The 24420-nt window shown below is 41.4% G+C and overlaps 1 protein-coding gene across 2 annotated transcripts in view; it reads left to right on the top strand.

Moving 5' to 3' along the window:
- Positions 1-24420, top strand: part of LOC117360784 (neurabin-1-like) — a 162512-nt gene that overhangs the window by 126822 nt on the left and 11270 nt on the right. The window contains exons 16-17 of one of the 2 annotated variants that reach the window (XM_033945130.1): positions 9862-10048; positions 12532-14287. In XM_033945130.1, the coding sequence (XP_033801021.1) occupies positions 9862-10048; positions 12532-12603 (259 nt within the window). In that variant the 3' untranslated portion in view covers positions 12604-14287. Of the gene's footprint in view, positions 1-9861; positions 10049-12531; positions 14288-24420 lie in introns of those variants that run through there. The other variant, XM_033945129.1, reaches the window with a different exon arrangement.

Below are 24420 nucleotides of genomic sequence, written 5' to 3' on the forward strand. Positions count from 1 at the left end.
TCATTTGGAGAAAAGGCTTAGTGTGAACCAACGACTATTATTCTAAAAAGTCTCCTTTTCCAATCATTCCTTGATGATTTTTTTGATATCTAGAAACTGCTTCAAGTGTTCTGGTGAGTAAAATATATATTTAGCACACAAGGACCTGACCAGGCACTTACAGGGATATGCAAGAAGAAATGTAGCTCCTAACTTAATTGTCTCTTGACGTAGTGAAAGAAAATCCTTTCTTTGCTCCTGAGTAGTTTTAGAAACATCAGGATACAACCATATTTTCTGACCTCCAAATAATTTCTGAAAATTATTGAAATATAATTTCAAGATCATATTTGTGTCCTGTTCAAAAACAAAAGACATCAACAGAGTAGCTCTCTCCGTGTCAGCTGTTAAAGTTTGATCAAGTAGTAAAGGTCTTTTTTCCTGATTCCTTTCGTGAGGCCTTTCTGTTTGGCAAATAGTAGATTTTATTAACATAGAAACATAGAAAAAAGCAGCAGAAAAGGGCTATAGCCCACCAAGTCTGCCCATTCCAAGTATCCCCTCCCCTGAATTTACTCCCTTAAAGATCCCACGTGAGTATCCCATTTTCTCTTAAAATCCGTCACGCTGCTGGCCTTTATCACCTGGAGTGGGAGTCTGTTCCAATGATCCACTACTCTTTCGGTGAAGAAGTACTTCCTGGAGTCGCCCTGAAACTTCCCTCCCCTGATCTTCAGCGGATGCCCTCTGGTGGTCGAGAGTCCCATGAGCCAGAAGATATCATCTTCTGACTCGATGCGTCCCGTGATGTACTTATATGTTTCAATCATATCTCCCCGTTCTCTTCTTTCCTCAAGTGAGTACAGCCGCAATTTTTTAAATCTTTCTTCATACGTGAGATCCTTCAGCCCCAAGACCATCCTGGTGGCCGTTCACTGAACCGACTCGATCCTCAGCACGTCCTTTCGGTAGTGTGGTCTCCAAAACTGAACACAGTACTCCAAGTGAGGCCTCACCATGGCTCTATACAATGGCATCATAACTTCAGGTCTCCTGCTAACGAAACCTCTGCGGATACACCCCATCATTTGTCTTGCCCTGGAGGAAGCCTTCTCCACTTGATTGGCAACCTTCATGTCCTCACTAATGATCACCCCTAGGTCGCGTTCCTCCATGGTCCTAACCAAGGTCTCACCATTTAGTACATAAGTTCAACGCGGGTTTCTCTTACCCAGGTGCATTATCTTGCATTTTTTAGCATTGAAGCCTAGCTGCCAAGTAGTTGACCATTGTTCCAGCAACAGTAGGTCATGTGTCATATTATCAGGTAATAAGCTTTTGCCTACTATGTTGCAAAGTTTGGCGTCGTCGGCGAACAGTGATACCCTTCCTCTAAGTCCTTGCGTCATATCTCTTATGAATAAGTTAAATAGAATCGGGCCCAGGACCGAGCCCTGCGGCACTCCACTGATCACGTCCGATGCTTCGGATGGGGTACCGTTCACCACCACCTTCTGAAGTCTACCGCTCAGCCAATCCCCAACCCATGTAGTTAGAGTGTCTCCTAATCCTATCGATTTCAGCTTGTTCAGTAATCTTCAATGAGGGACACTATCAAATGCTTTACTGAAGTCCAAATATACCACGTCCAGTGACTCTTTGGCGTCCAGTTGTCTAGTAACCCAGTCAAAAAAGCTAATCAGATTAGATTGGCAGGATCTACCCTGGGTGAACCCGTGTTGGTGTGGATCACGCAGTTTTTCTTCGTCTAGGATTGTGTCAAGATTCTGTTTGATCAGTGTTTCCATGAGTTTACACACTATAGACGTGAGACTCACTGGTCTGTAGTTTGCTGTCTCTGTCCTGCAGCCCTTTTTGTGGAGTGGGATTACGTTGGCGGTTTTCCAGTCCAAGGGGACCCTTCCTGTGCTTAGGGAAAGATTGAAAAGAACAGATAATGGTTCTGCCAGGACTTCCCTTAACTCCCTGAGCATTCTGGGGTGTAGGTTATCCGGTCCCATGGCTTTGTTTACTTTGAGTCTTGATAGTTCGTCATAGACGCTACTGGGCGTAAATTCAAAATCTTGAAACGGGTCTTTCTGGTTATCTCCCGTCTGCAGCTGTGGACCAGCTCCTGGCGCTTCGCGGGTGAACACTGAACAGAAGTATTTGTTTAGTAGTTCTGCCTTCTCAGAATCAGATTCCGCAAAGTTACCGTCCGATTGCTTCAGGCATACTATCCCATCTTTGTTTCTTTTCCTGTCACTAATATAGCTGAAGAAAGATTTATCCCCTTTCTTAATTTTCCGTGCTAGCTCTTCCTCCATTCGGAGTTTGGCTTCTCTGACTGCTGTTTTGACAGCTTTAGATCTGTCTAGATAGTCCTCTTTCGCCCCCTCTCTGCCTAAATGTTTGTAGGTGATAAATGCGTCTTTTTTCTGTTTAACTAGGTCTGAAATTTCTTTACTGAACCATTGGGGTCTTTTGTTTCTCCTGCGTTTACTTACTGTCTTTATGTATCGGTCTGTTGCTTCGTTTAGGATGGACTTCAGAGACGACCACATATCCTCCACATTGTCAGATATTGCTTGTTTATGTAGCTCCTGATGGACAAAATCTCCCATGCGGTTGAAGTCTGTGCCTCTAAAGTTGAGAACCCTTGTTGCTGTGTTTGTCTTAGGGAAACCTTTCTTGAGGTTGAGCCATACTATATTATGGTCGCTGGAGGCCAGTGTGTCTCCTACTGAGACTTCCGTGACGCTATCTCCGTTGGTGAGAACTAGGTCTAGTAACGCCTGGTCCCTGGTGGGCTCCAATACCAATTGCTTGAGACGTGCACCCTTTATGGAGGTTAATATTCTTTTGCTGCTACCCGTAGTCGCGGAGAGTGTGTTCCAATCTGCATCTGGCATGTTGAAGTCTCCTAGCATTACTGTGTCCCCGCGCAGTGTGATGTTCTCTATGTCCTCGATTAATTCCATGTCTTTGTCCTCCTGTTGCCTGGGAGGTCTATATATCACCCCAAGGTATAGGCATTTTTCATTCCCTCTGGCCAGGTTCACCCAGAGGGATTCCCCGGTGTATCTAACATCTGTGATTCTGGTGGTTTTGATGCTTTCCTTAGTGTATAGCGCTACTCCTCCCAATTTACCCTCTCGGTCGCAACGAAGTAGGTTGTACCCTGGTATAACCATATCCCACCCATGCGATTCCATGAACCAGGTTTCAGATATCGCTATCACGTCAAGATCGGCGTTTGTTATCTCAGTCTCTAATGCTAGAATTTTATTGCCCAAGCTGTGTGCATTAACATACATAGCCCTCCATATCTGTGAAGAGATTCCTTTACGAGCTAGTGTGGCTCCTAAATTATCAGTGATATTTCTCCCTGAATTATTGTGGATATCACTACCTTAGACTTGGTAGTGTGAGTGCGACTTGCCTCCTCAGGGTGGTTTCTTACTGCTCTGGGATATAAGTATGTACCCTCCCCCAGCTTACCTAGTTTAAAGCCCTATGGAATAGGCGGGCCAATCGATGTCCAAATACGTTTCTACCTCTTCTGGTTAGGTGGAGTCCGTCTGGTCCTTGTAGTCCCTGGAGCGTCTCGCCGTGGTTTAGGAATCCAAAGTTCATTTCTATGCACCATTCTCGGAGCCATTCGTTAGTCCGTTGAATATGCTCTTCTCTAGCTCTGCCTTTATTTCTTACTGGAAGAATTGATGAAAAGACCACCTGTGCTCCTATCTGCTTCAACTTCTTTCCCAGCGCTCCAAAATATCTGGGGATGTTCTCTGTGGCATTCCTAGCAGTGTCGTTTGTGCCTACATGGATGAGAAACATGGGAAAATGATCATTAGGTTTTAGAATTTTGTCTAAGCTAGTGGTAATATCCTGGATCCTGGCTCCAGGGAGACAGCAGACCTCTCTTGAATGCAAATTAGGTCTGCAAATTGGTCCCTCGGTGCCCCTTAGCATGGAGTCACCAATGACTACTACTCTTCGTTCCTTCCGAGGGGGCCGGTCTGCGTGCTCTGGATTTGACGTTGTGAGCTAGGTATCCTTATGAGTCTCTTCTGCTATTTCCTCGGTGGTTCCATCCTGTAAGATCTGAAATCTATTTCTGAGAGTTACCTGTGGTATTGATGAATGGCTATCCTGTTGAAGAGAAAAAGAAGAAGAAGAGGAATTGGAGGAATATTGTTTAGAGGTATTTTTAAATTCTCAGTTAAGTATCTCTTAAGAAAATCAGTAGGTGAAACACCTGGAGCAAGAGGAAAATTCAGGAAGCGAAGATTTAACCGCCGATTATAATTTTCTATCTGTTCAAGTTTCCTATGAATTAAGGTATTATCCTTAATTGTAGCTACTTTAAAGTGCTGCAATTGTAGTATCTCTTCTTGTGTTGCCTGGTCTTGACAGAAATCTCCATTTTCATCGAATCCACAGTCTCAGTTAAACTATCCAGCTTAGTTGTAATATTAGTTACCTCTTCTGTGGATTTGGACATTTTAGTTTCCATTCGTTGGAGCAGCTGCCAGATATTGTTCAAGGAAGCCTCCGTGGGAGCTGATACACCTTCAGCCCTCTTGATTGTAGCCATCAGCTGTTCTGCCGTTGGCGCTGTGCCCTCGCTGGGAGACCCCGTGCATCCACTTCCTGAATCACGAGTCTCCTGCCCCAGAGCCCTGGTTACAGCTGGATACGGAGGGCTAAGGGAGGGCGGAGGTGAAAGCGATGTTTCAAGGCCTGAAAAGGCGATAGGCTCTCCCAAACCTACATCCAACGCCGGGCTGTTCGAATCTCTGAATACTTGTGTCGTCGTTGGGTGGGCTGCAAAGAAGCGATCGACCGTCTGCTGGACTGGGGTGGAAGCTAGAGCCGGCGAGGGTATGGCTCTAATCACCTCCTTCTTCGTGTGCGGCATAACTGCAGCGCTGAGAAAATACAGCGATCGAACAGCAGGTAATGAGGATGGGAACTCCTGCTGTTGCCAGATCTTGACTGCATCTTACTCTCAGCTCACACGCCGCTGCCATCTTGACGCTCCCCCTTTTGGGAATATTTTGGTTTGGAGAGGTTTTGGACAAATTGGTTCAGACCTTGACAAACTCTCCAGTGTCCTGCATGCTTGACGACCATGCCCATCCGTCTGCGTGGGGTGGCTCTGCTCGGGGGCGTTTGTGTGAGTTACGCAGATTTCGCCCTGGTCGAGGTACTGCTTCCTTCCCAACCTCTGGAGCGTCCCGGGGTCGCTTCTTTCTGCACATGCAGTCCTTTCGGGGGCTCGTCAGCTGGGATGTGATTCCTTCACTGGCCCCTCTGTCGCCAGTCCCGCCCAATGACTCCTTGCCGGCACCTGCTAGCGAGAGTTTTTTCCCGATGTGGGCAGAGATCACGTCGGATCAGTGGATCCTGGAAGTGATTCAGGATGGCTATGTTCTGGAGTTTTCCCGCTTGTTGCCTGAACATTTTCTTGCTACTCCTTGTCAGGCGGTGTGGAAGAAGCAGGTTTTTCAGACACTTCAAAGATCGCTAGATCTCAAAGCTGTTGTTTCAGTGCCCCCTCCAGAGTGGTGCACCGGCAGGTACTCGATTTTTTTTTTTTCGGTGTTCCCAAAAAGAGGAGTTTTTTTGGTCCCTCCTAGATCTGAAGAGGGTCGACAGGGCTCTCTGAGTTCCATCTTTTCGCATGGAGACTCTCAGATCTGTCATTCTGGCTGTTCAGCCAGTGGAGTATCTGATTTCTTTCGATCTGACGGAGGCCTACTTGCATGTTCTGATCCGGGCCTCCGATCAGCGGTTCCTTCACTTTGCGATCTTGGGATGGCACTATCGGTTTTGTATGCTTCATTTTGGTCTGGCCATGGCCCCGCAGACCTTCACCAAGTTCATGGTGGTCTTAGTGGCCTTGCACAAGGAGGGCATCCTTATCTAGACTGGTTGTTTCGAGCACAGTCTTTCCAGGAGAGCTCCTGGGTTACTGCTCGGGTGGTGGAGTTCCTATAGTCGCTGGGATGGGTTAGCAACCTGTCCAAAAGCCGGTTGGCTCCGTCTCAGCGTCTGGAGTACCTTGAGATTCTGTGTGACCCCTCCTTGGGGAAGGTTTTTCTCCGAGAGGCCAGAGTGAGCAAGTTAGACTAGCAAATTCGCCTTCTCGTGGCTTCCCGGTGTCCTCAGGCACAGGTTTTTTCTCCAGGTCTTCCCTGGATGTAGTTTATGGGGCTTCCCTGGATGTGAGTGGGGTGTGGGCACACATGTGTCCGCTTCAGTATGCTTTGCTTCGGCATTGGTCGCCCCAGAGGCACAGTCTGGTTTTCCCTGTTCCTCTTTGGGGGATAGCTTGTCGCAATCTCCGTTGGTGGTTACAATCCTCCCATCTGTTGCAGGGGCTGAGTCTGGTTCAGCCTCAGTGGATGGTGCTTCTCATGGATGCCAGTCTCCTCGGTTGGGGAGTTAAGTGTCTAGGTTGCTCTAATTGGGGTGGCTGGTCTCCAGAGGAGGCGTCTTGGTAGATCAATCTTCTGGAGCCCAGAGAAATCTGTCTGGCATTGCTAGCATTCTAGTCCTTATTGACGGGCAAGTCTGTTTGGGTTCTCTCGGATAATACCAAGGTGGTGGCTTATGTCAATAGCCAAGGGGGACCCAGAAGTTGTCTGGTGGCGCAGGAGGCAGCTCTGCTCATGGTCTGGGTAGAGTCTCATCTTCTGGACTTCTCGGCTTACTACATAGCAGGAGTGGAGAATGTTCAGGTGGTCTTCCCCAGGCGTCACGTGCTAGATCCCAGAGAGTGGTATCTAAGTTCTGCGGCCTTGGAGTTAGTAGTGCAGACTTGGGGCCAGCCCCTCATGGACCTTATCGCCACGAGCATCAATGCCACAATGCCCCGCTTCTTCAGTTGTTGCAGGGATGTTCAGGCCGAGGGGCTGGATGCTCTGGTACAAGCAGGGATGGTGGCGGGCCTTCTATACGTGTGCCCTCCAAGGCCTTTAGTGGGCTGAGTTCTTTCCATTGCTTGGCTTCCTGGTCTCATGATTCTGGTGGCCTTGGACTGGCCCAGGTGTCTGTGGTACACGGCTCTGGTTCGTCGTCTTGTGGCAGAGCCTCTGTCTCGGGGCCCCATTCCAATATTCGATCCGGTTCCCTTTTGTTATACAGCTTGGCTCTTGAAAGGGAACGCCAAGGTAAGAGAGTCCTGGAGGTTTTCCACTTCTCAGGCTTATGTGCGCGTTTGGCGTGTTTTTGAGGAGTGATAATCTGCGCGTGGAGTGGTTTCCTTTCATGCTTCTTTGCCTAACATCTTGGAGTTTTTTGCAAGATCGTCTGGACAGGGGCCTGGCTTGGTCTTCTCTCTGGGTTCAGCTTGCGACCTTGTCTGCTTTTTGAGGGTTGCTATGGGGTCAGCGTTTAACATCTCTTCCGTATGTAATTCGCTTTTTGTGGACAGCCAAATGGCTCAGGCCTCCCGTACGTCCATCTGTCCTGTCTTGGGATCTCAATCTGGTCCTATCCGGGCTTGTGCACCCTCCTTATGAGCCCTAAGGTTCCTGCTCTTTGAAGGACCTATCTCTTAAAACGGTATTTTTAGTGGCTCTTACTGCTGCAAGGTGTGTTTCTGTGCTGCAGGTTTTCTCTTGTAGGCCTCCCTTCCTGGAATGTTTCTAGGGAGTGGGTTGTGTTGCGGTCTGTCCCTTCTTTTCTGCCAAAGGTGGTGTCACCTTTTCATGTCAGTCAGTTGTCCTCCCAGTTTTGGGAAGTCGGGAGGGTTCTTAGGAGCAGAAGCATTTGCGCAAGTTGAATGTCTGTTGGGTTCAGTGCACTTATATTCAGTGGATCGCAGGTTTTCGGAAGTCAGATTCTCTCTTTGTCCTCATAGCGGGTTCTCATTGGGTGGCTGATGCTTCCACAGTTTCCATTGTGCAGTGGATTGAGGAGCCTGTCGCTTCTTGGGCTGAGTCTCCTCTTGTGCCTTCAGTATACAGTATATCTGTGGAGCTGCGGTTTGGTCTTATCTGCAGTTCTTTTGTTTGACACTACCGTGTGGCGTTCAGGCACGTCGGGACATGGTGTTCAGTGGGTACTGCTTTGGTACGTCCCATCAGTGATGCTGTACCGGTCTAGAGACTCTCTAGACCGGTACAGCACCCCACCCTATTTGTTGTCGTTTGGTCTTACGGGTTTTGCACGTGAAGCTTTTGCTTTTTCTACAGGTTCTAGTATTTTTCTAGGACCGGGGAGATCTAAGAATAGTGGCTGTGGCTCGACTGGCGTAGCTGGCAAGCTGTGGGAACATTTTCTCTGCAAGGGTCTGTTCTCTGCATTTTCCAACAGTATTCATGTATAGTAGTTGTTGCTCCTGTTGGAGCGTTGTTCTTGTTTTCTGTTTAAGTTTTTCCTTCGTTCTGCTTGGCTATTCGGCAGACTGATGGATAGTGAGAGGGTCAGCTATTAATTACTATAACCAAGAGTTTGGTCTCGGTCTCCACCTGCTGGCCATGATGAGCTATTACCCATCAGTGAAACTGTATCGGTCTAGAGCAGTGGTCTCAAACTCGCGGCCCGCCAGGTACTATTTTGAGGCCCTTGGTATGTTTATCAAAATCACAAAAGAACAATAAAACAGTTTCTTGATCATATGTATCTTTAGCTATAAATTACAATATTATTATTAAGACTTAGCCAAAAGTAAGATTTATAAACTAGAATGAGTTTTACCTCATGCAAAATTGTCATTTCTTTAATAAGACATTAACTATTTTTTTCTGAGGCCCTCCAAGTACCTACAAATCCCAAAATGTGGCCCTGCAAAGGGTTTGAGTTTGAGACCACTGGTCTAGAGAGTCTAACAGAAAATTAGCAGGTAAGGACCTAATTTCTTCATTGTTGGATATCTGGTTTTAATAAATGCATTGTTTTCTTCTTTAGAATTTTCTTCTATGCCTAGAACAACCAAGAGAGTTCTTATACCTTCTAGAGCAGTGGTCTCAAACTTGCGGCCCGGGGGCCATATGCGGCCCGCCAGGTACTATTTTGAGGCCCTCGGTATGTTTATCATAATCACAAAAATAAAATAAAACAGTTTCTTGATCATATGTCTCTTTAGCTACAAGTTACAATATTATTATTAAGACTTAGACAAAAGGAAAGATTTATGAACTATAAAGAGTTTTACCTCATGCAAAATTGTCATTTCTTTAATAAGACATTAACTAATTTTTCTGCGGCCCTTCAAGTACCTACAAATCCAAAATGTGGCCCTGCAAAGGGTTTGAGTTTGAGACCACTGTTCTAGAGGCATAAGTAGTTCTTAGGGCTGACTGCTTCACTTCATGCTTACATTGGTTAAAGAGGGTGGAGAACAAGCAGAAGAATCTGAGTCAGGCTGGTAAAAAAGCTAGAATAAAGGGTAGGGTGAAAGCAATAGTTGAGGGAAGAAAGAGACACGTAGGATTGAGGTGGAATCTATAAAGGAATATTAGGGAGAAGCAGGAAGCACAGAAACAAAGAACAAGGCAGAGATCTGATGAGAGCAGTGGAAGGCAAAAGTCAGAGAGAGAGGTGAAAATGCCAGAGACAAGCTTTAGAGGGAGAAACTGGATGGAAGTAGTGGAAATTGAAGACAAGAGGATGGAGAGATAAAGATGAGGGGCTATGGAAAGAGGCGGTAGTGGGGATATGGAGGACACAACAGTCCATATTCAGAGGGATGGCCCCAAAATAGTTGCATGTTCCTGTGTTACCCTCAGGGCAATAAGCTTGCTCCATTCTGAAGTTTAATTAAAAGTAAGCTAAAAGTAAGATTTTGGCAAGTGAATTCAGTAATCCTCTTGTTTGTTTGCAACTATTGTAGAAAAGATAATAGTAAACTTATCCTAATTTCAGAGGCTCACGTGAATTGTTGGAGGACGTTGACACAAATCAATCTCCAACAGACTCCGATTCTCCTGTCCCAACATGCATGCCTTTCTCTTGGTTTGGAGACAGTCACAGAGATACATATAGTACTAGCATTCAGCTTGCCCAGAACGGACCACACTTTGCAGGTGAACCTGGTCAAGAAAAGAACAAGGTATGCCTTTAAAAATGTATTGCTTGTTGTGTATATTTTAGAATAGCGTATTGATATGCCAATTTACTATTCTAATGAAGGAGTTAATTTTTTCTCAGAGGTCAAGGAGGACTATAAAAATCCTTGCCTATGACTGGTGTCACAAACAAAGCCTAGTGTGAGAAACAGTATCCCAGGTCCTTTTCTAGAAGCCTTTGGATAGACTCGCTGCACATATATGCATGCCTGCTCCCACCTGCCTGCTGCTGTCACACGGGACCTCCTCACTCTAACTTTTCCACAAACCTGTTTTCTGTTATAGCTGCCTCTGCACCTTAGGGGTTTTTTTTTTGTCATTTCTTTTGAATCTGTAAATCCTGTCACTGTTATGTTTGTCTTTTGGTGAGTAGCCAATATTTCTTTATTCAGGTTTTTCTTTGTTTTATTTTTTTGTTGTTTTGTTTTATTTCTTGTTACTGAAGTGTAAGCTGCTTTTAGGCCTCAATCTCTCAGCTAGAGTCTGTCTCCACCACCTCTCGGAAGAGGTGGTGGAGACACACTGTGTCTGAATTCAACAAAGTATGGGAAAGACCCATGGGATCTCTTATGGAGAGGAGGAGATAGTGGATGCTGTGGATGGGAAGACTGGATGGACCATTTGGCCTTTATCTGTATATCACTTCTGCATAATCTGACATTTTTAAACCTGTGGATTACTATTTTATTCTTTACAATAAATATTTTATTTTTTATATTCCTTTGTCATCCCTATATTGAGAGGTGGTTTCCACTCTTATTTGTTGGGGTTTTTTTTCCTCATTTTTATCCCTTTGTTTTTTGCTCTGTTATTGTCACCATAGAGACATTGATTTCACTGTGTCCAGAAGAAATACCCCAAAAGAAGACTGCCTGCCAGTGGATATGGATCCTGTTATATTGTAAACATCTTTTGACACCACTAAAGATGCCCACTCATGTTTGTTCCTGGAATCTGACCATGATCCTTCTTGTAGTCTCTGTTACTAGATGTCAAAGAGGAAGGATTTGTGCTACTAAAGATGCCCACTCATGTTTGTTCCTGGAATCTGACCATGATCCTTCTTGTAGTCTCTGTTACTAGATGTCAAAGAGGAAGAATTTGTGCTAGAGAAAAACAGATAGGTTTTTCAGTAACAAGACCAATCCATCGACATCAACATTGGTCTCAACAGGTCCAGGAATTGCACTGTTGATCACCTTCAAAATTGAGAACCGGGAGAAGCCACAAGGAGTGATCATCTGAATCTCTTGAGGGCAAGCAGGCCTGTGGGAGATGTCATCCACAGAACCCAGGCAAGGATAGTCAAAAAGTGTACTGTCACTTTGGAACTTTGACTACCTGTACTTCACTCGTGCAGGTGCCTTCCTGCCTGATGACGTCTCTCGTGAAACCTGCAGTTCTTCATTTTCCGCAGAACTAAGAGATTGCTTTAGAGCACAGGTGTCATACTCAAGGCCCATGGGGCAAATCCGGCCCACCTGGTCGTTTTATGCAGCCCGCGACCTGATGCCCCCAGTTTTACCTTTTGGCCGGCTCCCTCCTCCTCAACAGCCGTAATGTGCACGGAGCTTCGTGCAGCGGCTCCTCGCGTGTCCCACACCTCATCCAGAAGCATTCCCTCTGACATTGCGACGTCAGAGAGAAGGCTTCTGGTTCAGGTGCAGGACGCACGAGGAGCCGCTGCACACGACTCCATGCATACTACGGCTGTGAGAAAGAGGGAGCCAGCCACAAGATGACACCGGGGGGCATCGGACTGCGGGCCAGCCAGGTTGGAGCCGGCCAAGAGGTTAGACACCCGCCGGAGGGAAGCACAGCATGGAGGGAGACAACAAAGGTAGGGGGAATGGTTTTATTTTCAAGTTAGTATTTGAATTGTGTCAATTTTGAGCATTTTAATCTGATGTCTGTCTTTTGCACTGCTCAGGAAGAAATGCATTTGTTTCTTTTTCTATGGGGGTTGTACTGCATGCAGAATCTTGAATCTTAGGGTGTTTTTTAAAAAATATATTAGTACTTTTAGTTTTTGATCCCGTATTTTCAAAGGGGTTATCTGTGTTCTTGTAGGAGTAAATGTTGAGAAGCATACAGTGTGTTTTGTGTAGTTTAATTTTGTGGTTAACCATTACCATTATGCGTTGTTAAGATTATATTGTGTGTGTGTATATGAAAAATGAATGGAAAAAATGGTGTTATAATTAGTATTATTATGGGGGTGGGGGTTTGGTCCGCGACTTAGCCTGTGTTTTGGATTTCGGCCCCTTAATGTGATTTAGATTGACACTCCTGCTTTAGAGCATTTTATCAGCATGTGCTTACTTCTATTTTGGGATTTTGGGGTTTTTTATTTTTGTGCCTTCCCTGTATTTTTTTTCTCATAGTTGTTTTAAATTTCCCATCTGATTCTGTTGGGGTTTTTTTGTTTTTGTTTTTTTAACCTGATTTTGGTGTTTTTCGTTTTCAGGCCTTTTACCACTCTCCCAGGAGTATCAACAATTTTTGGCTTCCCTTGTACTCAAGCTCATCCCACCATTGAGTGCTTTGACCTGGTGTCAGCTGTGTTTTCCTTGATGTCAAATGCACCTAGCGGATTCCTACTGTGGTCTTCCCTTTTTGTATACTTTACTTTTAATTTGTAGTTCTCCCAACTTTCCTGTCTGTCAGTCATATCTTGTTAAGTGATTATTTGTTAAGTTTGTCTCCCTTTATTATTATAAATTGTAAAACGCTTAGAAATTCTGATTTGCGTTCAATCAAATTTTTAATAAACTTGAAACTTGGTACATCCAGTGTCTAGGGTCTGACCACCAGAATATCACCTGTACGTTGTGCTTATTTACAAACTTGGATATTAAAGGTGCGAACTCCACTATGAAAAACTTTTTGGCGTGCCATCAAAAGCATCGGATATGCCTGGAACGTCAGATTAAAGAATGACAAAGGGACAAATTTTTCCCTGTCCCCACGGGAACTCATTTTCCCGTCCCTGCAAGTTCTTTTCCTGTCCCTGCCCCATTCCTGCAAGCTGTGTCCTCATCTTTACCTGTCAAAACTCCACCCAGGCATCAAGGTCAGAATGGAGGAGCTTGATGACAATTGGCCTTCAGCGTCTTCTCCCCACTCTCTCTTCCCCAGTTCCTTCAGCAGCGTTGTCTTCCCTCTCTATCTCTTCCGCAGTTCCCTTTTTCCAGTTTTTGATTGATGGTAACTATCTCCGGCAGGATTATTTAGATCGATAGGATGAATTAACTGAACGTCGTTGGCGTAGGTGAACACCGCAAAACCAATAGATTGACCTAATGTTAAGAGAGGCGCCATGAAAATGTTGAAGAGTAAGGATGATAAAATCAAGCCCTGTGGGATACCATGCTTGTTTTTGAAGGATTCTGAGGATGCTGTGTTGAAAATTACTTTGGATGAACGGGCTGAAAAAAAGGATGAGAACAAGTCCATGATTTGGTCTGTAATACCGATTTCTTGAAGACGAGATAAGAGGAGCTTGTGATCAATTGTGTCAATGGCCGAGGAAAGATCCAGAGAGATAAGTAAGACTGACTGGTGGTGATCGAGGTGATAAAGAATTTTTGTGGTCAGGCTAATGAGAGAAAATTCAGTAGAATAGTGCTGATGAAATCCTGTTTGGTTCGGGTGAACATTGGTCTTTCAATGAAATCTGTAATTTGGCGGAAGATGATTTTTTCTGTGAGCTCTGCTAAGAAAGGAATGTTCGCTATAGGCCGGTAATTTGAGACATCTTGAGCACTGGTTTTATGGTCTTTGACTATTAGGTAAATAATAGATTTTTTTCCATTCTTTGGGTAAGGTTGTATGGATGCTAAGCTTATCATAACCACACAAAAATTGCTTGAATACCTTCTACTATATCAGAAGCAGGTCTGAAGACCAACTCAATTGGATGTTATCAGGTAGCAGAGAAGCCCATCTCTGTATAGCTTTTAATTCAATTTGTGAGGCTTGCTACTTTTGAAACCTCCCATTAAGCCTTCCTTAGTGTCATGGGACCACAATGTTTGATCCTTTTGAACTACTGGATACCTGTTACTTAAAGTACCAGAGACATTGTGGACATGTCAGTCAAGACAGGTAGACTCTTCCGTCAATGTTGGTATTCTTTTAGTTTGACCTTTACTTCCTATGTTCGTAGACAACTCTGGGATACTTGAGATGTTTATTGTTTGTTTTTTCTATTGGTTCTGGTTGCTGATGCCTGGGTGGGGTGGGGGGGGGGATTGGGAACTGTGATGGTATGGAGGAAAAAGTTTTGATTCATTGTATACTGTTTTTCCATTATTGTTCAATAAATATATTTACACATAAAGTACCAACTTGGAATGTCTTCTTTGGTGATGGCTACTTTAGCATACAGGGTTAGTGAGTGCTTGGTTTTACTAACTGATCTGTTTTACACTAAGTTTTTTAATAGAGTGGTGCTGTGAACTAGTGCTGCTCGATTCAGGAAAAAAAATTGATTTGATTCAGCCTATTGAATTGATTTTTCAATTTGATTTTCCTGCCCAATTGGGTGTTTTTCTCAAACATCCTGGTGGGTTTATTTTATAGCCTCTTCACCCCTTTTATAGCCTCTTCACCTCCTTTGCCCTCTCCTATCCACACTGGCACTGTGGTGTAAACAAAATAAACAAAAAAGACTTTTCCTCTCTGTTAAATCCTAGCTCACGTTCGCAGCTCTGGCAGGATACACATTTCAAATCTAGCACATTGTAATCACAAAGCAGAAAATAAAATTATTTTTTCTACCTTTTTGTTGTCATTAGTCAAATCATGTTGGTCCCAGGCTCTGGTTGTCTTCTGATAACTCGCTTGCCAGGGTCACCTTCTTTCTTCTTACTCCGTGCTAACCATCCATCTTCCATCTCTGTCCTCTCCTTCCATTTCCCTTTCCTCTCCTGGAGATCTGGCATCTTTCCTTTTTTGTCTCCATCCCCGCAGCTGCAGATCCCCACCATTCCCAGATCCACCATCTCTCATTTTTTCAACTACCTTTTCATCCAGCATCTCTCCCTCTTTCCCCACCACCCCAGGGTCTTCCAGCTCTCCCTTTCTCTTCCCAACTACCCTCCTATCCATTATCTCTATCCTCCCACCATCCCTTGTGTCCAGCTGCTCTCTCTTTCTGTTCCTTCCCTCCTTAAATCCCATTGTTCACCATATCGCTCCCTCTCCTCTGGTTTTAGATCCATTATTTCTTCCATCTCCCCTCTCTACGATCTCTCCCAAGTTCATCTCTCCCTCTCCCTGAAGTTCTTCTCCATGATCTCCCCCAATTCCCTCTCCACCAAGTTCATCCATCCATTTTCTCCCCATCTCTCCCTCTCCAGTCCACCAGCTCCCCAATGCGTTTCCATAGAGATATTATTAATTTGAAAATAATCATTTATTTTTAACTGTATTTCCTCAATAAAACTTGATTCCACCAGCAATGCATTATAAAATCTCCATATAGGTCTATTATCACCTTGGTCAATCAATTTTGATTCTAATATCTTTATATATGGAGATTTGATAATGCATTGCTGGTGGAACTGATTATTTTCAAATTAATAATGTGGAAGATATCTCTATGGAAACGCTCTGGGATGCTTTTAAGGCAACCATGAGAGGTCAAATTATTTCTTTTTCGGCACATATCAAAAAACAAATTAAAAAACAATTTTATAGTTTGGAACAGGATATAAAGATATTAGAATCAAAATTTATTGACAAATGGGAATACTCTACATTACAAGATCTCTTGAAAGCTAAAGGAAAATATAATGAGATTTCTTCTAAAATGATAAGAAAAGACTTATTTTCTCAACAGGCATTGTATTATGCAAATTCAAATAAGGCGGGAAGATTATTGGCAAATTATCTAAAAGCAAAAAAATGAAAAACAAAAGTAGTGGTGATAAAAGATGAAAAAGGGAATACATATCAAATTGGACCGATTTTAAAACAATTTTTAAATTTTTACAAAGACCTATATTCTTCTGATCCTTATTTAGATAAAGAAAAGGATGGTTTAGAATTTTTAAAATTAATTAAGGGACCAAAAATTCCTGAGCATATAAAAGAAAGTTTAGAAAAGCCAATATCACTAAAAGAATTGCAAGCAGCTTTGAAATCCCTTAGAGTTGGATCCGCTCCAAGTGGTGATGGTTTTACAGTAGAGTTTTATAAATCATTTCAAAATATCCTATTACCTTATCTGTTAAATTTATATCAGGTCCAGCTAACTAATGGTTGTATCACAGGTACTATGGCTGAATCTGTTACTATAGTTTTGCTGAAGCCAAATAAAGATCCCACATTGGTTTCAAATCGCAGGCCTATTTCCTTAATTAATGTAGATGGAAAACTTCTAGCTACAATATTGGCTTTACGCTTGGCCAAGGCTCTCCCTTTTATCATTGGTATGCACCAAACAGGATTTGTTGCTCAGAGACATTCCTTTAATAACACCAGATTAGCTTTTCACATGTTAAATTTAGCAAAAACTATGATTGATCCTGCCTTTTCTGTATCCTTAGACGCAGAGAAGGCTTTTGATCGGGTGGAATGGGCCTTCATGTGTCAAGCAATGGGAATGGTTTGGTATAGGTTCAGGATTTATACAAATGATCCAAACTTTGTATAGCTCCCCTGCTGCTAGATTATATATTAATAATAATTTCTCAGAGCGTTTTAATCTGCAAAGAGGGGTTAGACAGGGTTGTCCTTTGTCTCCTTTACTTTTTGATATTGTATTGGAACCCTTGTTACTAGCTATTCAGCAAGTGAAGGAGATACAGGGTATTCCTCATTCAGATCGGGAATATAAAGTTTCCGCTTATGCGGATGATATACTGCTTCATTTGAGAAATCCGGAAACAACATTCCAAGCTTATTAGAATTGATAGAGAAATTTGGAAAATTTTCAGGGTACAAGATAAATTGCAGTAAATCAGAAGTTCTTCCACTTAATGTCCATTGTACAAAAGGATTATTTGAAACATTCCCCTTTCTGTGGAAAGAGGACGCAATAAAATATTTAGGCATTTGGATAGAAAACATGTTGTAAGAAACAATGAAAGTGAATGAAAATTTTTTATTACCGAAGGTAATTTTTATTACAGAAGGTATGAGCAATGGAATTCTTTACATCTGTCTTGGTGGGGGAGAGTCCAAACTATTAAAATGATGATTTTGCCTGTGGTTTGTTATCAAATGGGTATGTTACCGTTTTTTTTTAAGGGGTCCTTTTATAAAAAGTTAAATTGTATTCTAACAAAATTTGGCAGGGTAAAAAGGCTAGAATTGCTTTAGTATCTCTACAAAAACCGATTACAGAGGAGGGGTAAATTTTCCCAACTTTTATAGGTATCATCAATCCTATATTATGCGCCAAGTTATGTATTGGATCCTCCCAGAGCCTGTTGATAATATCCCAGATTGGTTTTGGTTGGAATGGCGCCTCATGTTTCCTCTTCGACTATGCCATGTACTTAGTATCAAAATGCCTAGAGTATATAAAGAAAATAGATTACTTGTAGACACATGGAAAACAATAAGATATGTGAGCAATCTAACACCTACCCCAATTAATAAATAAACAAATCAAACTATATGGCTGAACTCCAAGATTCAAATTGGCGGATATAAAGTCATCTGGAAGCATTGGATGATGGCAGGAATGTATTAGAAGATGTTATTTCTAATGGTAAACTGCTTGAGTTTTCACAGTTGCAACATAAATATGGTCTAAATAGTTCACAAAGGTTAGATGGTTGCAACTGAAGCAGGCTATTCAGGTGGGGTTCCCTGAATGGAAAAATCTAAATAATCAATATAGTTTAGAGTTCTTATGCTTTCACGTGGACTTCCTGGGACATCAGGCCACACAGTGGTACAAATTAATATCTGGATTTATAAATAAAAAACCAAAAAATGGTCTTAGAGACATTTGGAGCATTGAGATAAGCATAAAATTTTGGCGTCTCAATGGCCACAAATTTGGTCTTGGAGGATGAGATGTGCAATGTCTGCATCTATGAGACAAACTTGTTTTTTTCTTTTACATAGAGCATTTTGGACCCCTGTTCGTTTACATAAATTAGATAGCTCTAAGTCTGATAGATGTTGGCACTTCAATCTCAAAGCTGGGACTTTAGATCATTTATTATTCTATTGTCCATTTATTTGGGATATTTGGAAATCAATATGGGGCCAAATAAATAATTTATTGGAAAATCCGGTGGCCCTATCATATGATACTGTTTTATTTGGCATGTCGATGAGGGCAAAGAGTCAAATATCCTCAAAAAATAATAAGCTCTTGTTAATTATGACTGGAGTTGCCATTCAACAAATTACTTTTAATTGGAAGAATTGGAGTAGATTAAATTTAAATTTTTGGTGGAATTCTTTGTCATATATATAAGATGGAAAGAATATTAGCTATACAGAAAGGACATTTTAATAAATTTAAAGATGTTTGGGGACCATTAACAGATTATTGTAATGAGTAAATAACACTTTTCCCTTGTTTACATAATTGTCACTGAGAGGGTGGGGGGGTTTGATCTTACATTAAGTGCTTGGATTAGTAGAAAAGAATGTATTGTAAGATACACATAATTACATATGATATGGTAAGGGTGTGGGGGGGAGAAATTTCATTAATTTAAGATGATTGTAATAGAAATTCAAGTGTAAGTTTGTAAATTTAAATGTTATTTCTGTCTACACTTGTAAGTTGTAAAAATGAATAAAGAATTATAAAAAAAAAATCTTCAAGTCTTATTTTAAAATTTAGTTTTGGATACTCACTGATTAATTATTAATTTGTTTAATTGCTTTTTTAGTTATTAATTTTATTCTTAAGCATGTTTTCTTATTGTGCTTCATTGATATTAACGTATTAATATTATTTATTTTATATACACTGCTTATGTCTTATCTCTATTAAAAAAAATTCAGAGCATATTTTTCTGGTGTCTTATCGTATTCTTTTCAAATACAACATTCTCACTCATCATATACAATTTAGTGGTCTTCCTTCTTTCCTATACAGTTTTCTGGTCCCATATTCACCACAAAGAACATTACGTTCATCTCAGCAACAGTTACTGACTGTCACCTTCATTTCGGCAATTATTTCTCGATTTTCATAGGAATTCCTCTTTCTCCGTTACCCTACTACATCTTTCTCCGTTACCCTACTACCTCCACATCAAAAAATCTTTTGTGACTTTTAAGGCGCAATTGAAGTCATTCTATTTTTCTTTGGCTTTCCACTCTTGACCTTTTTCCTTACTTTACTCATGCTATGGATCATAGGCGTCGGAACGGGGGGGGTCCACATGGGCTGTGGCCTCCCCCAAAATTGGCCATGGCTCCAGGGCCGGCGTTAAAACACTATCTCCCGCTGTAGCCTGTAGGAGCAGCGAGTTGTAAGCTTCCCTCACTCCCTTCGAATCCCTCGCTGCCTGCAAGCGACTTCACCCATGCTCAAATGCTGTGCTTGCCGGCTTCCCTTCTCCTCCCTCCCCCCTCATGACGTGACTTCCGGTTTCAGAGGAGAGGAAAGCACAACGCTAGAGCGTCAGAGCATGGGTGACGTCGCTTGCAGGTAGCGAGGGAAGCTTACAACTTGCAGCTCCTGCTTGCTTTGGGCCTTCCTCGCTGCCGGGTCCTGCCTTCACAGAAACAGAAAGTAGGTGGGACCCGGCAGCAAGGAAGGTCCAAAGCAAGCAGGAGCAGTGAGTTGTAAAATCTGCGCTGCTGATGGCTTGGAAGGGGGAAGAGAAATTCTGCTGCCTCTGCACCCAGTTGTGAAGAGGGAGAAGGAAGACCAGGGAATGGAGAGTTGTGGAAAGAGAGATGCCAAGCCCGAGGGAGGGAAGGGCAAGGGGAGGAGGGAAGGAGACAGATGCCAGACCAGGGAAAAGGAGGGAAGGAGAGAAAGGAAAGAGAGGAGATGCCAGATAATGGAGGGAGAGGGGAGGTGGAAGGAGAGGAGAGAGATGCCATGGCATGGGGGAGGGAAAGGAAACTAAGAAGACAAATGCCAGACCAGAGGGAAAGGAAGGAGAGGAGGTGCCAGAGCATGGAGGGAGAGGGGGAGATAGGAGAGGAGAGAGATGCTAGGGCAGGGGGGAGGAAAGGGAAGGAAATAAAGATGCCAGACCATGGGGTGGAGTAGGAAGGAACGAAAAGAAAAGAGAGAAATGACAGAAAAATGGAGAGGACATGAAGCTGAAATGAATAATGTACAAAGGAGAGAAGGGGCTCAGGATATACAGTTTATTGAAGGGACATAGAAAGAGGGAAGATGCCATATAGAAGAGAGAGAGGGTGGACAGTGGAAGGAAGGGGCAGAGAGAGGGTTGACAGTAGTTGGGCAGAGGCTGGGTAGAAGAGGCAAAGAGAGAGGGCAGATGTTGCATGGAAGGGAAGGAGGACAAATGCTGTATAGAAAGGAGAGTGTGAAGATTAAAGCAGAAACAACAAAAGGTAGAATTTTTTTTTGTTGTTGCTTTATGTAGAATCAAGTAGTATTGTAACTGTATTGATAAAAGTTTATTTAATAGGAAATGGAAATAAGGCAATTTGGCGGGGACTAAACCCCTTTCCTCAGTTCAGGACAGGATACAATAACAGGACAGGATACAATAACAGAGTATACTGTACTGTCCTGAAGAAAGATTTGACCTCTGAAAGCTAATTAAAAAATAGATTAGTCCAATAAAATTGTATTTTCTTATTTCTCATTATTTGTTTTATTTCTATTTATTAATTTGTAAAGTGGTAATTATGTATCAGTTTTTTCAAATTTACATGTACTGTCTTAATATTTTACACAGTATTAGGGGACTTGTCACTGTTTCTGTGGTGTTGCATTGTGTGCAGAGTCAAGTTTCAAGTTTATTAAAATATTGATATAAACGCAATATCAAATATTTTCAATGCATATAACAATAAAAATATTTTTGGGGGGAGGACAAAATAAAACAATTTAAACAGGCAAACATACAATCAATGTACACAATTAATAAATGATACATAAGGAAAAAGGAGTGAACTACAATTATTAAAGAAAGAAAGAGAACATTTAAGGAAAACCTCAGGAGGGTAATGAAAAATGTTTTACAATAAAACAAGGTCTAAAAATGAAAGGGAAAAGTTGTGACCTATAAATAGATCTGGTTAGATATAAATATTTGAACCTGAGATTGTTGATAAAAGAGTTATCCTGTTTATGACTCGAATGCATCTTTGTATAGGTGGCTTTTTAATGTGCTTTTAAATTTTTCTAAAGAAGTTTCACCACGCAGATAAATTGGTAACTTGTTCCATAGCTGGGCTGCTATGATAGAAAAAGTTGTAGCTCTTCTGGTGCCTATTATTTTCAGAGACTGGATGGTCAGCAAATGCTGATCTATTGATCTTAAAGATCTGGCTGGGGAATATGGTATCAAATAACGATGTAAAAATATTGGTGTGTTGGTTTGTTGAGTTTTGAAGGTTAACAGTGCAATTTTATAGATTATTCTATGTGAAATTGGTAGCCAGTGTGCTTTTTGTAACAGGGGAGTGACATGATCGTATTTTTTGGAGTTAGTAATAATTTTTATTGCAGTATTTTGTATAATTCGTAACCTTATTTCTTTCTGAGATATGCCATGGTATAATGTATTGCAGTAATCCAGCCTGGAAATAACCAAAGAATGAATCAGAACGTTAAGAGCTTTTGGTTCTAAGACTTTGGCTAAGGATCTAATGAGACGTAGTTTGTAAAAACAGTTTTTAACTACGGAGCTAATCTGATCATGGAAGGATAATTCATGGTCCAATAATACTCCCAATATTTTTGTCGTTGTTACTTTTTGTAGTGGGAAATTGTCCAAGAGTATTTGTGATAAAAATGTAAGATCCTTTTTCCATGGGAAAAACATCATTGAAGATTTAGATGGATTCAGGGCCAGCATGTTGTCTTTTAGCCATTGACTAATTTGTTTTAACTTATTGTTTATATTTGTTATCTCATTAGAGTCCGCAGTATTTAATGGATATAAAAGCTGGATGTCATCTGCATAGGCAAAAGCGGAGAATCCAATCGATTGACTTAAAGTGAGAAGTGATGCTAAAAAGATATTGAATAGAAGAAGGGACAAAATTGAACCTTGAGGGATACCATAAGAGTTTGTATAGCTACTTGATGATGAATTGTTGAAGAAAACTTTAGCTGACCTATCTTGAAAGTATGCTTTAAACCAGTTTAGAACTTGGTCAGAAATACCAATGGAAGACAGTCTCTTAATAAGTAAATGATGGTCGATGGTGTCAAATGCTGCTGATAAATCAAATGAAATCAAAAGTACAGATTTGTGGTGATCTAAATGATATTGAATGTTAAATCATAGAGTGTTCTGTTGAATGATTGGATCTGAAACCAGTCTGATTGGGATGAAGTGTATGAGTTTTTTCAATAAAGTTGCTTACATGATTGAAAACAACTTTTTCTATTAGTTTAGTGATAAATGGTAAATTGGCGATAGTCGGTAATTTGATTCAATTGAAATTGAATCTTTAGGATTTTTTTATTATTGGATGGATGATTGCTTCTTTCCATTCTTTTGGTATAAATCCTGTGGTTAAACTATTTTCAATCATTGTCTGAATGAAAGGACCAAAGATGGAAAAGAAACATTTTATAAAAAAGGGAGAAATTGAGTTAAAGCCTGCGCCTTTGACATTGATACTTTGTAACAAATGTTTAAGGACCTCTAGGATAGGTATTTGAAAATTGGTACATTTTGAAATAGATAGTTTGTATTGATTCCGTGTCTATATCAGAATTGCTTTTTGAACCAATGCTATCTCTAATTTTATTAACTTTGTCTACAAAATAATTTGCTAGATTTTGTGCTGTTGGTTTATCTTCTAGTTCAGGGTTTTCAATTATTTTTGGGGCTGTAAGATTTTTTAAAATAGCAAAGAGGGCAGAAGAGTTTTTAGCACTTTCAATTTTTTAGAATAATATTTTGTTTTTGCTAAGTTTATTTTAGTTTTATAATATAGCAGTTGTTCTTTATATTTATTTAATTGATTTAGTTTGTCTCCATTTCCGTTCTAAAGCCTTAAGTTGTTTTTTAATTAGAGTGAGTTCTTCTGTAAACCAAGGGTTTCTTATTTCTCATTATTTGTTTTATTTCTGTTTATTATTTTGTAAAGTGGTAATTATGTATCAGTTTTTTTCAAATTTACATGTACTGTCTTCATATTTTACACAATATTAGGGGACTTGTCATTGTTTTTGTGGTGTTGCATTGTGTGCAGAGTCTTGCATCTTAGGGTTTCATTTTTATATATTAGTACTTTTAGTTTGTGGTCCCATATTTGCATAGGGGTTATCTGTGTTCTGCATGTGTTCTGTTAGGAATGAATGTTGAGAAACATACAGTGTAATTTGTGTAGTTTGATTTTGCAGTTAACCATTATGTATTGTATGTACATATGAAAAATTACTATTATGGGGGTGGGGTCTGGGGCGGAAATTGGCAAGGTCTGGGGCGGAGCTTTCAGGCCCTCCCAAACAAAAATGCATTCCGCTGCCTATGCTATAGATCACCCTTTCTTCTTGACTTCTTAGCTTATATCGTTAATTGTTTGGGCAGAATTTCACTGACTTCCCTTCCCTTTTGTTATACTCCTTACCTTCCTCAACTTTTTTGTTTTTATTGTAACTTCCCTTTCTTTATCCCTCCTTGTATCCATTTTTGTTTGTATGTTGGTTGGTTTGTTTATTGCCTCCCTTGTTATGTCTTTTTCATTTTTGTTTTTAATATATTATTGTAAACCGCTTAGACTAACTGTGGTTGCATTTGCGGTATATCAAATAAATTGAAACTTGAAACTCCAGACCCAGCTGCTCAGGTTGCTGAGACAGGAGCACCTTTTCCCCTGCATTATGGTCTGTGAGTACAGGCTGTGACAGCCTATGGGGAAAATCAGAGGTGGGGGGAGGGGGTTGAAAAGCTGTGATTAACTGGTTTTACAGATAGAGCCTTGTTTTCCCCCCCTCTAAAATTCTATTTTAACTGAGTTTTGATCAGCCCTGAAGCGTTTCAAAACTGTTTTGGCACCAAACGCTGCCGTCACAAAGAGAGAAAAGACAAATGGACAGAAGCCACGTGAAAGAGAATTAGCAGATGATAGGAAAGCAGAAAAGATAAACTGGGACCAGAATGATGGTTAGGAAAGCAGAAAAGACAAACTGGGACCAGAATGATGGAAAACTAAAATGTCCAGACAATAAAGTATTCTAAAGTGTTTTATTTTGAATGTTTTA

This window comes from Geotrypetes seraphini, chromosome 5 (genome assembly GCF_902459505.1).
Source record: "Geotrypetes seraphini chromosome 5, aGeoSer1.1, whole genome shotgun sequence".
Lineage (NCBI taxonomy): Eukaryota > Metazoa > Chordata > Amphibia > Gymnophiona > Dermophiidae > Geotrypetes > Geotrypetes seraphini.